Source organism: Myotis daubentonii, chromosome 7, assembly GCF_963259705.1.
Source record: "Myotis daubentonii chromosome 7, mMyoDau2.1, whole genome shotgun sequence".
NCBI classification, from domain to species: Eukaryota; Metazoa; Chordata; class Mammalia; order Chiroptera; family Vespertilionidae; genus Myotis; species Myotis daubentonii.
The window spans coordinates 2254828-2266666 of NC_081846.1; the positions used below are offsets into that span (position 1 = coordinate 2254828).

Genomic DNA, 11839 nt, shown 5'->3' on the forward strand with positions numbered 1-11839 from the left:
TTTTCTTTATTTTTTCCCTACCGTATGGACACAGAGAATACTCTCCAGTGGTCTCAACCTTCCTGATGCCGCGACCCTTTAATACAGCTCATGTTGTGGTGACCCCCAACCATAAAATGATGTTCGTGGCTACTTCGTAACTGTAGTTTTTCTACTGTTATGGATCGTCATGTAAATATCTGATACGCAGGATGGATTTTCATTGTTCCCGACCCACAGGTTGAGAACTGCTGCGTCTAGACTCTTTCCTTAGTTGAGAGCAACCTCCTTGCTCTTCGGCAAATGAAATGACATTCTTCACTTTGGGATTCATGTAATTAAGAGCTAAATATATTAACACTTTACCTTCATCCCAGGATTTCCTGGAAAACCAGAAGAGCCAGGTATCCCAAGAGGACCCTATTAACAGAAACCAGAAAAGTGACCGGACATGTATCTTAATCAACATCTAAATAAGTCATCATTTAGTCTTTCACAAAATTCTGTACTTTGACACATAATATAAGAATAATCCACTTAGTACTTTGAAATCACAAAAATAATAGTGTATTTTAATACAAGTACCTGCCAACACTGAAATGAAATAGTGCAGGATGTATTTTCATTGTTACAGATTGAACATAATTAAAGCCTAGTGATTAATCACAAAAACAATATGTAATTATAGATGTGTTTTCCAATGGTATTAGGCGACCCCTGTGAAAGGGTCATTCAACCCCCAAAGGGGTCGCGACCCACAGGTTGAGAACTGCTGCTCTAGAGTGAGTATTTTCAGGCTAATAAGAAACAGATATCTGTCACTACCCCACACCTGGGAAGGGTGCATAGAGTTTAAACCAATGACTTAAAAGCTGGATTGAAAGCATCTAGCATAGGAGGAATTCCATTCTAGGCTATCTTGGTTCTTCTTTTAAGATCCATTAGCTTTTAATCCCACCAGTTTTGTGTTTTAAAAAACCCTTTTTAACTATAGTTACTTTGTTGCCTTTTTATGAGTAACAAGGAAGAAAAGACTCCAAAGGCAAATAATTTCAAATCTGATTTGCCCTCTGAGCATCTCCTGAGCTCGCCATGGTCTCCATCCACCCATTGATGGGCCATGCTGTGTTCTTGCTCATTTACATATTCCTCTGCCAAGACTTAGCTTGGGGGTCGTTCCTCTTGAAGTTCCTTGACATCTTTCTCCAGCTTCAGGAATAGGTATTTTCTCCTCAGTGTCCCCAAACCTCAAGTCATAGTCTGTGTTACAGCAGTTAGCAATGGCCGTATGCTACTATATTGATGTCTCTCTCCCTTGGTAGACAAGTCTGTTTTCAAGGACAAGTACTGTGTGTTTATCATCTTTTATTCCAAGTGGCTGGACACAGTAGGCGCTCTGTAACGTCAGTGAGTGTGAAAGTAGAAAAATGCAGGAATGAATATGAAAATAACAAAACTCACCATCGGCCCGGGTTTTCCTGGCATACCATGTGCACCTCGTTGTCCCTAATCAGGAGAAAAAGAGACGAGATTCTACTCTACTTGCTCATGATTCATTTGCTTTATAAAAATTTCCATGTTACAAATTAAAGAATAAATATTAACTAACAACAAACTTAACTGAGTTAACAGAAATAAAAACACACATTTACACAACACTGGTAAAGTAGAAATAAACCCATCTATCCTTATAGCAATGAGAAAGAGGAGACTGAAAGGAATGAAACTGATGAAAACCATTCTTTTTACTTGAATGTGTCACCATCTCTCAAATTAGAACAAAGACAGTGGAATTTTGAACATCTCTTTGCAGGCATATTAACGCAGAGGAGGAATGCACTCCTTGTAAAAATAAAAATAAAATACAATGAATCGCACGCACACACTAGGAGATTAAGCTGCAGTGAAAGCTGCGGGTGTCCCCCAGGTCCCTCTCCGCTGCTGGAAGCGGTGAGCTGAGGGCGCACAGTGGCCCCCTGGGCTGCCCTCAGTGAGGAGAGATTAGCTCTCCCAGGGCTGTGCCCCTCCCATGCCCAGCACCGGGTACAGGAGCTCTTGACCCATCCAAGAGCGGGGAGCCCTCCCCGCTGCAGAGCTCCCATGACTGCGGACTTGCAGAGCCAGGTTCCTGCAGTTGTAACACCAGTTACTTTCTCCCTCTGACAAACCTGGTTCTTTTACTCCTTCTCCACAATGTAGCACCTGAAAGCCGCCCAAGGATTTCCTGCACAGTCTGCTGTGATGCTAGTTTCTGGGAAACCAGACCTAAGACTTCCATGGCACTGGTGCTAGAAGGAGCCTGAGAAGGTAGACTCTCAGATGGGATTTGGGATTCCTCACTGACCACGTGGCGGTAGAGAGAGCGTGCCCCCCCCCGCCCCGCCCCCCGCCCCCCGCCCCCCGCCCCCCGCACGCTGTGGTGATGCAGGATCCTCTCCAGGCATGCACTGCGTGGGCCGCCCGGGTACGGGAAGGGGCCGTGGGTGCAGCAGCTCAGGCATGTGACAAGTTTTAGGGGGAAGAGCGATTACAAGTTGATGGCACTGCATGGGTCTTACTGAGTGAATCCAGCAAGTGAAAGGCTGATGGCAGTTAATCAACATGAGGCTCTGTGGCAGCATTTAAAAACACTGCCATCTTCCACAGCCAGGGTGGGGGAGCTGAAGCTCGAACCCATGACGTAATGGCAGAGGTTTGAAAGCGCTTGAGGAGGTTCAGTTCTAAACGTGTTTCGGCTCCTAGGCCGCGATCGGAGGCCTGGACTGGAAGGCAGGGGCCTTGGCGTGGGCCTGGGAACCTCTGCAGAACTTCGCAGTCTCGGCACCGGGCAGCCCATGGGCCTGCAGACCGGCCCGGCCCCGCTTCTAACCGCGCGTGCTTCCTCCTTGCTCACAGGAGCCTGCTCTCCCGACAGCACATGCCGCTGCCGCCGCCGCCTGCCTCGCCTCCAGCTGTCAGACCCACAACCAGCACGAAGTCACAGCGATGGGCTTGAGGGGAGACTCCACACCAACAGGAGCCACCGGTTCCACGCATCGTGCAGAAGCGGGTCCCGAGAGAGCGTAGGACAAGGTCCCGAAGGCACAGCCAAGAGGGACAACAGCAAAGCTGGGGAGTGTGAACGGGATGGAGGGGGCACGCTCCCGGGACCCACATTCAGCACCTGGTCAGGGCCCCGGGAGATGGTGCTCACAGGGGAGGCGATTCTCTGAGAACAGCGAGGCCCCCCCAGAGCCAGAAATGCCACAGCTGCCCTGGCAGATGACAGAGGACGCACAGAGAGTGGACACTAGATGGACGACCCGTGCGAGGCTGGTGAGGGCGACACTGACTGTCTCTACATCTCCAGGGGGCCCTCTGCTTCCCAAGGGACCAGGAATGGACTGTGGGGGGGTCTCACTCCCCACACCAGGGCTCCGGCACCTTTGAGAAGCTCTCGGGTGGTTGTCCTCTGGGGTCACAGGAGGGGGTGCTATACACCTGAGGTCCCTAACACTGATGGGGACCAAGTCAGCGTCATGGAGGCCAGGTGGCCGTCCCTCGCTGTCAGAAGCCAAGAGGGGGCAGTGCAATGAACTGCACGTCTGCAACGTTAGCGAGTGCAGCCGGGCCCTCCGCGAGCTGTGGAGGGAGTCAGGGGAATAGGCCCCACCGAGGCCTGAGGTACAGGACACACAGCAAGGGCATTTCCCAGGCTGTACCTTTAAAACAGACCAGGAGACTCGTATCAACAAAAGGGTGCATTCACTGCACTGACGGACTGTGATGAACATAAAATAAGGATGCTTGAAAGGATGCTTAGTGAATAATAAGCGCTTGATAAATGTCACCTGTTAGTATAATGTTATTACTGTGCCAAGGCGTATGCTTTCCCATGGGTTATATCCCATGCTGTTGTATGTTTTCACTGTTTTCTTAATTTCTGTGTTAAAATAAATTGGCAGCAAATGTAATGTAAAATGTGAACACTCAGAGAAGCTAGGTGAAGACTACATGGGAACTCTATCCTATCTCTGCAACTTTCCTGTAAACCTAAATTTATTCCATAAGAAAAAGGAAAACATTTGAAAGTAGGCAAGCAGCATTGGTACGCTCATTTCTAATGCGTGTTCAGTAAAGCATCACAGAGGGGAGCACACAGACTTACCGGAGCGCCCTGCGGCCCAAGCCTGCCGCGCTCCCCCGGCATGCCCCTGGGACCCTGTAGATACGAGAGAGAAAACATCCCTTGAAGCATCGAATGTAAACTCTAGGACAACTTGATTACCCTCCTCAAAACAGCTGAGACTCCATAGACTTGGCCACCAAGCAACAGTACTTCTTGGGGTTTGAAAAACTCTACCTACCACCTCTTACCTAAATAGACTTCACTTAATCTAGTTAATGGGCTGCACCTCAAATCTGATTTGATCACTGAGTACAGAAAAATAATAATACTAAGGGCACTCACAGTTAAGGAAAATACTGAAATGTGAGAAGGCTTTCCTACTTGAAGGATGCAATTGTTAGAGTGTGCTTGCCTATCAGATGATAAGCAAGGTGACTTCACTAGCAAATGTTATCATGTCTTTCTGTCTGTTTCATTTAAACATTCTCTTACTAAAATCTAAAAAGCAAGTAAATAACAAAGAATTAAACGGATACTCACCATAGGACCCATGGCACCCATCGGGCCAGTAGGACCGGCTTCACCCTACAGCAGAAATGACACCACACGACAATATGAGGAACCTCCATCGACAGTCACATCATTTCGCTCCACATGCATATCATTCTAAACACGTATTTTCAAAATGGGCATTTGAAGGGCATTCGAAGGACCTCAAAAGTCTATTGAATTACTTTTTCTCAAAATGCAATAAAAATTCCATTCCTACAGAAATAAGTCTAAAGTAACATTGAGGATTTAAACAAGATTGATGGGACTATCATCCAGTCACATTAATTAGCATCAGAACTACCTATGTCTAATAATACTTTAGGCTTGTAAAACGTCACAAAGTAGACACTGACTGTAGCATTTCTTTAAGTTCTGGGATAGGAAACTTGAAGCCAAATGTCTTTGCACATGCGACTCTCAGGGGACGTCCCTCTAAAGGGTCCCCTGCAGTCCTGCTGCTCTCTCTCCCTCTGGAAACACAAGTAAACGTGGGGAAGAACAAGGGCCCAAAGGCCCAGAATTAAAGGCCGCTAAATGGCGGGGGTAACGGACCACCTGACCTCTGTGAGGCTCAGAGAACAGCGAGTGAGTTAGAAGGTGGACAATGGTGCCACATGTCATATGGACACAGTCTCCTTCCTACACCAGGAGGGACCCAGAGCCGCAGTGGCTGTTCTTGGTGGCAAAGCCAGGGCTCAGCATGTATCCCGTTAAATCTACCGCCACTCGTCTGTGAAAAGGTACGTTTATCTACTTAACTGCTCGCTGTCTATACTCCTCTTCCCTCCAGAATGACTTAGGGGGTTCATTTGGCACTTGACACACAACCAAAATGCTATGGTGAGGTCACACTGAGGCATCAGACAATCACCTTGGAACCGGTTGCTCCAACTTCACCTTTAGGGCCTTCAAGACCTTTATGTCCCTAAAAAGAAAAATACAAATTTGTATTTTACTGTGTTTTTTTTCTTTTCAGATGCGTAAAAGCAGCAAACATAAGCTTACAGAAAGTGCCTGATGAAAATGGACCTCAAATTTAAAGTTGTTACTCAAAATGTTTCCAAATTCTCAACATGTTTTAAAAGTCTCTCCAAAGAATATTAGTTTCCCCCTTTAAATAATGTTTTCAACAAGCAATGTTCTAACCTTTCAAATTTTTTTACTTCATAGAAATTTAACCTATAGCTTTAGATAAAGAACTTACAAGAAAATAAATAGTTATAGAGTTTAAATAGTTATCAAATATGGGTTATATGCAGGGATAATGTTCAAATTATCTAATAACTAATGATTAGCAAATATTCTAATCAGAAATTCAACCACTCAAAACAGAGGCCTGTCAGAGTATACTGAGTAAATACCAGCCAAGCTTTCAGGTAAATAGATAGATAGATAGATAGATAGATAGATAGATAGATAGATAGATAGATAATTTCTATACAAGATGGGGCAAAAGTAGGTCTAAGTTATCTATATGGAAACGAATACAATAATTGATAAATAAGAATGCAGGAAGTAACTGTGTTTCACGTCCTCAGGCTGCAAGCCTACTTTTGCCCCACCTTATAAGTACATGGTGTAACGGCTGTGCGTTATCTGGAGTTATAAAGAGAGGAGCATCCTACAGCCTCCACGTCTGGGCTGACGGGCCCTAGATTACGCCCTCGCCGGGTCTGCACTTATTCCTCTGTGTGGCAGTTGCCTATTTTCCTAACCGAAGCCCTTCTGAGCCTGAAGCTGAAAGCCATGGAGGCTCCCGTGCATCACTGTCTTCTCCTGCAGCGCAGTGTTCAGCGCGCGGTAAGACTCACAGTGTGTCTACAGGCTCAAATGACATGCAGAAGAAATGTGAGAGCCGCTCACTTTAGGGACCTCGGAGGCTGCTCAACCACAGCCATTGCGGACACTGAGACGCGGGCTTGTCCAGATTTAAGGCAATGCCCCCAGGCCCTGCCCAGCCGGCCCCAGCCTCTGCGAGGGTTGACTTACGCGGTGGCCCTTCAGGCCTGGCAGCCCGGGCGCCCCGGGAAATCCTCTGGCTCCCTGTGGGGGACACAAGGCATTTCAGAGTCACTAATAAGAACAGGAAATTGCTTAATGCACATTTTCCCTAAAAAAATACCTGGTACATAGTTTTCCACCAACAAACCAGAGAAGAAAAAGGAGCGGTATACATATACCTATCAAAATACACGGAGGGGATCAAAGATTAAAACTCTCCGAAATGGAAGCATGACTTACAGCGACATCGGTTCATGCCAGGTACTGACTTGATGACATTTTCAAGATTTCAAATGACATCACTGTGTTATTAATAAAACAAGCAAAAACAAACAACACAACAGCCTCAGTCACATATCTAGTGTCTGGCCCAAATAGGTCAGCGACAGGAAGGAAATCAGGAGGAAAACTGTGATTTTCTTCGTTTACATACGCTTTGGGGTGAAAGAAAAAATGCATTTGTAGCAAACCAATGTGTTTTAGTTTCCCTACCTTTTAAATATCGAGAGTGGGATATAAGAAAGATTATATTAAAATGAGTAAACAGAAAATATTTTAAAGTAACATGATAGAAAGAAGCTGGTGGGTTGGTAATTGTTTAAAAAACTAATCAAGGAAATAAAATATCCAACAGAAAGGAAAGTCAACAAATACAGAAAGAATGAGCTGGCTCAGGAATTTCTTAACTTCTGTTAATTTTAGGCATCCTTTACCTAAGCATATCAAATTTTTTTAAAAAAGGGAAATCATACAAAAAATTAAATGCAGATGGTAAGACTTTTGAAATGATGCTTGAAACTGTTCCCTCAGACTCTCTTAAAGCAGAGAAGGACCAGGGACTGACTCGCTCACTCTCACTGCCTGTTAGACTCTGACCTGAAGCCATTAGCACTGCCAGCAGCCGACTGAGCACTGGATAGCATGGACTGATGCTATCGATGACCAGTTATTAGTATGAATCTGCATATCCCTGGCACTAAGCCTTATGCCTGCCCGTGGGCATCCAATGACTAATCATTGACTAAACAACAGAGGTAAGAAATGGTATAATATTTCTTTTAAGCACTTTCCCAAGCTTTTAAGGAACTTCTCTTACACCAGCACAATCTTACACAGAGAGCAACATCCATCGGTTTGCGTTATCGCCTTCACTTACTGTTAAGTAAATCAATGCATAAATAACTCAATAAATGAACTTCATATGATGAAAGCAAAGCAATAATTCCTCTGGGACCGCTGCAGGATGCTTCTGTAGCGGGGGGAGGGGGACGTTGCTATCACAGTAAGGACACATCAGACCACTGCTCTCTGAACAAATACAAGTTCCATTCATTCCTGTGACACAGCCCTGCTCAGGAATCCCTTCTTTTAGGAACTCCCTGTGTTTCCACTGGAATGCACCCATTACTGAGGTTCCCCCCTCCCTCCTGGCAGGAGACTCAGCCCACATCCCTCCGAGACCCCAGGGGGATTCCTAGTTCCGCTGTTGCAAATCGCCCCCGAGCTTCGGGGATTTGGTCCGTTGCAAGGGCATTCCCGTGTGATTGCATCTCTCTACTGGACTAGGAAATGAGCCAGATGTGCGAGAGCTCGCGAGTTTCCTCATCCTGCCGACCGAGGCTGTGATCACACCCACTCGCGGATCTCGGATCGTTGCCGAGTGCATCTGGGCCCTGCTGGCTGGGCCCTTCCCCCGGGCAGGGTCCCGCATGGGGGCCGTGGCAGAGGGCGCAGGGCAGTGCGCACCAGGACAGGCTGACACACTACGCACATCTGTGCTCACAACTAAACCCTGCCTGTGCCCGCGCTGACTTTCCAGGATGCAGGGGGAGGAGGGGAGAGCAGGCAGCTGGGAACTGGTTTATATTGAAACTAAAGAACCCTCAGAGCTCTGTAAATTCTCTAGAAAAAATAGCATTCATTGTTTTTAAAAAATCCTAGTATTGAGCCTCTTCCATTTTCAGAAAGTCAGCTGGCAGGGAGCTCAGCATTGTTGGATGCGCTGAGCAGTAGGAACATTTGGAAATGATACAACATCTACCAAGTGGGAGGCCACGCCAGCCTAGCGACGTGGCACAGGAGAAGTCTAAGGGCAGGGGTGCTGGAGGACTGGCCTGCTTGTCACCCCTAATGTCCCCACTGCCCGTGTAGCACCTCGAGGGGGCGGGGGAGGGCCTATGAGGACAGGAGGGCGGGTCAGAGTGCGCCAAGCGGCAGATCCCACATCCTGGCGGGGGGCCAGGCAGAGGAGGGCAGCGGTGCTGGGAGAGCTGCGACCAGTGCAACTTCTCATAAGGTTTCAGGGCCCAGAGGCCAGTCCAGAATTTCAGCCAACGTTAGGGTTTGCGGAGCAGCCCAACAGGCCGCCTGTCCACCAGGCGTGTCCCTGGCGCAGGAAGAACATCAGGGAGTCCCTCTCTCTCCAGCTGTGGGTTCCCGCGTGGGAACGACACAGAGCGAAAACGTCAGGGAGATGAACGCCGACCCGCGGGGTGGAGGTGCTGTGATCTGTGCCTTATGAAACTGTCCTTGCCGGCATTAGGCCCCCAGCTCCGGGAGGGTGGGAGTGAGCTCGCCATCATCCCGGCGGAATGCCCGCTCCGCGGGGACCTGGGTCCCATGGGCAGTGAGAGGCAAGCTCACGTGCGTGCTCTGTGTCGCTAAGAACAGACTTACCGGAGACCCTGAGAAGCCCACCTCACCAGGACTCCCATTTCTCCCGGGTTCTCCCTTTAGGGAAAGCAGAGAAGCAAGTGGGTTAGAATGTCCTCCTGGGAGACGAGGTGACAGAGTGACTGCAGATAAAACGTCTCCCTCAGAAAGACTGTGCCCAATGCCCCACATGCACCCCTGAGCGCTACGTCCGACGGGATCCACTCTAGACATCAGCTGTGACATTCCACTAATTTATCCAGAAGCAGCAATGACACCGGAGATGCTGGTCCGCCTCAGCCCGGCATGTCATCAGCATCAAAGTTCACCACGTGCGTAGACATGCATGTGGCACTGAATTCAACGATGTTTCTTAAAACACTTCTTGCCATTTCTTTTCTTATTATAAAAAAATACTAGGGGCCCGGTGCATGAAATTCGTGCACTGGGTGTGTGTGTGGGGGGAGTGTCCCTCAGCCCAGCCTGCCCCCTCTCACATACTGGGAACCCTCAGGCATTGACCCCCATCACCCTCCAATCGCAGGATCGGCCCCTTGCCCAGGCCTGACGCCTCTGGCTGAGGCGTCCGGCCCGGGCAGCGGGGACCCACAGCTGCAGCGGCCCCGCGATCGTGGGCTTCGCTTTAGGCCCAGGCAAGGGACCCCTAGCTCCTGGGACTGCCAGCTTCGACCGTGCCCAGCTCCCATCGCTGGCTCCACCCCTACTTCCTGCTATCACTGGCCAGGGCAGAAAAGGCACTTGATTCTCCCATCATGGCTGGGGGGCAGCTCTTAGCTCCCCCCTGGGTTTCCGATCACTGTCAGTGGCAGGGGGCTTCTTCCTGCTTTCCCTTTCGCCTCCCTGCATTGTGCCTACATATGCAAATTAACCGCCATCTTGTTGGCAGTTAACTGCCAATCTTAGTTGGCAGTTAATTTGCATATAGCCCTGATTAGCCAATGAAAAGGGTAGCTCGTACGCCAATTCCCATTTTTCTCTTTTATTAGTGTTGATTAAGAATGGCCAGAGATGTGTTCCTCATGGCCACATTCAGTGTAATCTGCTTAACCAAGCCACATGACACATAACGGGAAAATATTTACTTCGTTTAGGGTCCCTTGGCCTCTCCATAGTTTTATCCTCAACTTCGGTACAAAGAATCCAGAAGAGCAGAGCTGTCATTGCATCCTGCTCTTCGATCAGTTTTTAATGTTAAAATCTGAAGTTGAGACTTAACTTTAATTAAAGATCCAACTGAAGAAATAATTTTTTCAGCATCAGAGAGCAATGCTGACCCTGCCCTCCTAACAAGTATAAAATCCGCTCAATGACGACCTAATAATGATGGCTTCGCCATCAGCCCATAACCTGTCCCTGCAGATCACTGCAGAGTCCCATGGGAAACCCTAATGGAAACCCTGGAGAACGCAGGGCAGGGAGAGCACCTCACAACACCACAGGGAGAGCATTTAGGTTTTGTGAATCCTCTCTGAGCTCTCACTGACTGACAGGAATGGAGGCTGACAGTGGGGAATGGAGTGGGAAGGGACAAGCGACATTCATGTGACACTGCCACTCCTCAGCCCCCTCCTCCCCCCTCTACCCCCTCCTTCCTCCTCTACCCCCTCCTCCCTCTTTGCCCCCCTCAGCCCCCCCCGCCCCCCTCAGCCCCCCGCCCCCCTCAGCCCCCCTCAGCCCCCCCTCAGCCCCCGCCCCCCTCAGCCCCCCTCAGCCCCCCCCCCCGGCCCCCTCAGCCCTCCTCAGCCCCGCAAAGCAGACGAGGAAAGCCCACGTACATCTTCACCAGGTTTCCCAGGAGGGCCCTCTGGTCCGCGAGCACCAATTGGACCCTAATAACAAAACACAAGGGAACAGAGAAGACTTACCTATATCTACCTGCACCCACCAATCCACCAATGATGCAAGCCAAAATATTGTTGAAACAAACAAAAAAATAGAAAGTAGCTTCATCAATATTCTGAATGTTACGTTGTGTCCCTCAGGTTATGTGCTCAGCAGGACAAGTTTATTTTCACAAACGCAAACATCGCAGCACTGTCGGCTGACCACGTTCACAGTTTCCGAATGTCAATGCGCTGCTCAGGAAAGGGGGCCACACAGCCCTAAGGCGGCCCCGGCGGGCTGGACCTCCCGCTGCAGGAGTGACCAGCTGGTGAGTGAACAGCGGGGGCACCATTCATGAGGAGCTGCGTCTCACTGGGCCTGCGTGCTGGCGTGACACTTACCATCGGTCCGGGCTCCCCAGGCTCCCCGGGAGGTCCTGCAGGGCCAACACCACCCTGAAATGAGAACGAAGTACAGAGACCGTTACCGACAGACCACAGGGGGTCCCGAGCCCTGCGCTCCCCGAGGTGCCGTGCAGCGGCTCCAACCGCTGGGGCGCCACTCCAGCCACGGGGCTGGGGGAGTTGCTTACTTGGCCACAACTCCATGAGGTTTCCAATCTGTGAAATACAATAACATGGCACCCACTTCATTAGGCTTTTATATCTCTTTAGATCATTAATGCCCAATGAGAACCTAGAC

At 49.0% G+C, this 11839-nt stretch overlaps 1 protein-coding gene across 1 annotated transcript in view; it reads right to left on the reverse strand.

The window, feature by feature from the left end:
* Nucleotides 1–11839, reverse strand: part of COL5A2 (collagen type V alpha 2 chain) — a 154893-nt gene that overhangs the window by 55442 nt on the left and 87612 nt on the right. The window contains exons 9-17 of the mRNA XM_059704846.1: nt 11539–11833; nt 11089–11142; nt 9317–9370; nt 6629–6682; nt 5511–5564; nt 4628–4672; nt 4127–4180; nt 1441–1485; nt 346–399 (exon numbers count right to left, since the gene is read on the reverse strand). Coding sequence (XP_059560829.1) covers nt 346–399; nt 1441–1485; nt 4127–4180; nt 4628–4672; nt 5511–5564; nt 6629–6682; nt 9317–9370; nt 11089–11142; nt 11539–11833 — 709 coding nt within the window. The remainder of the gene's footprint in view (nt 1–345; nt 400–1440; nt 1486–4126; nt 4181–4627; nt 4673–5510; nt 5565–6628; nt 6683–9316; nt 9371–11088; nt 11143–11538; nt 11834–11839) is intronic.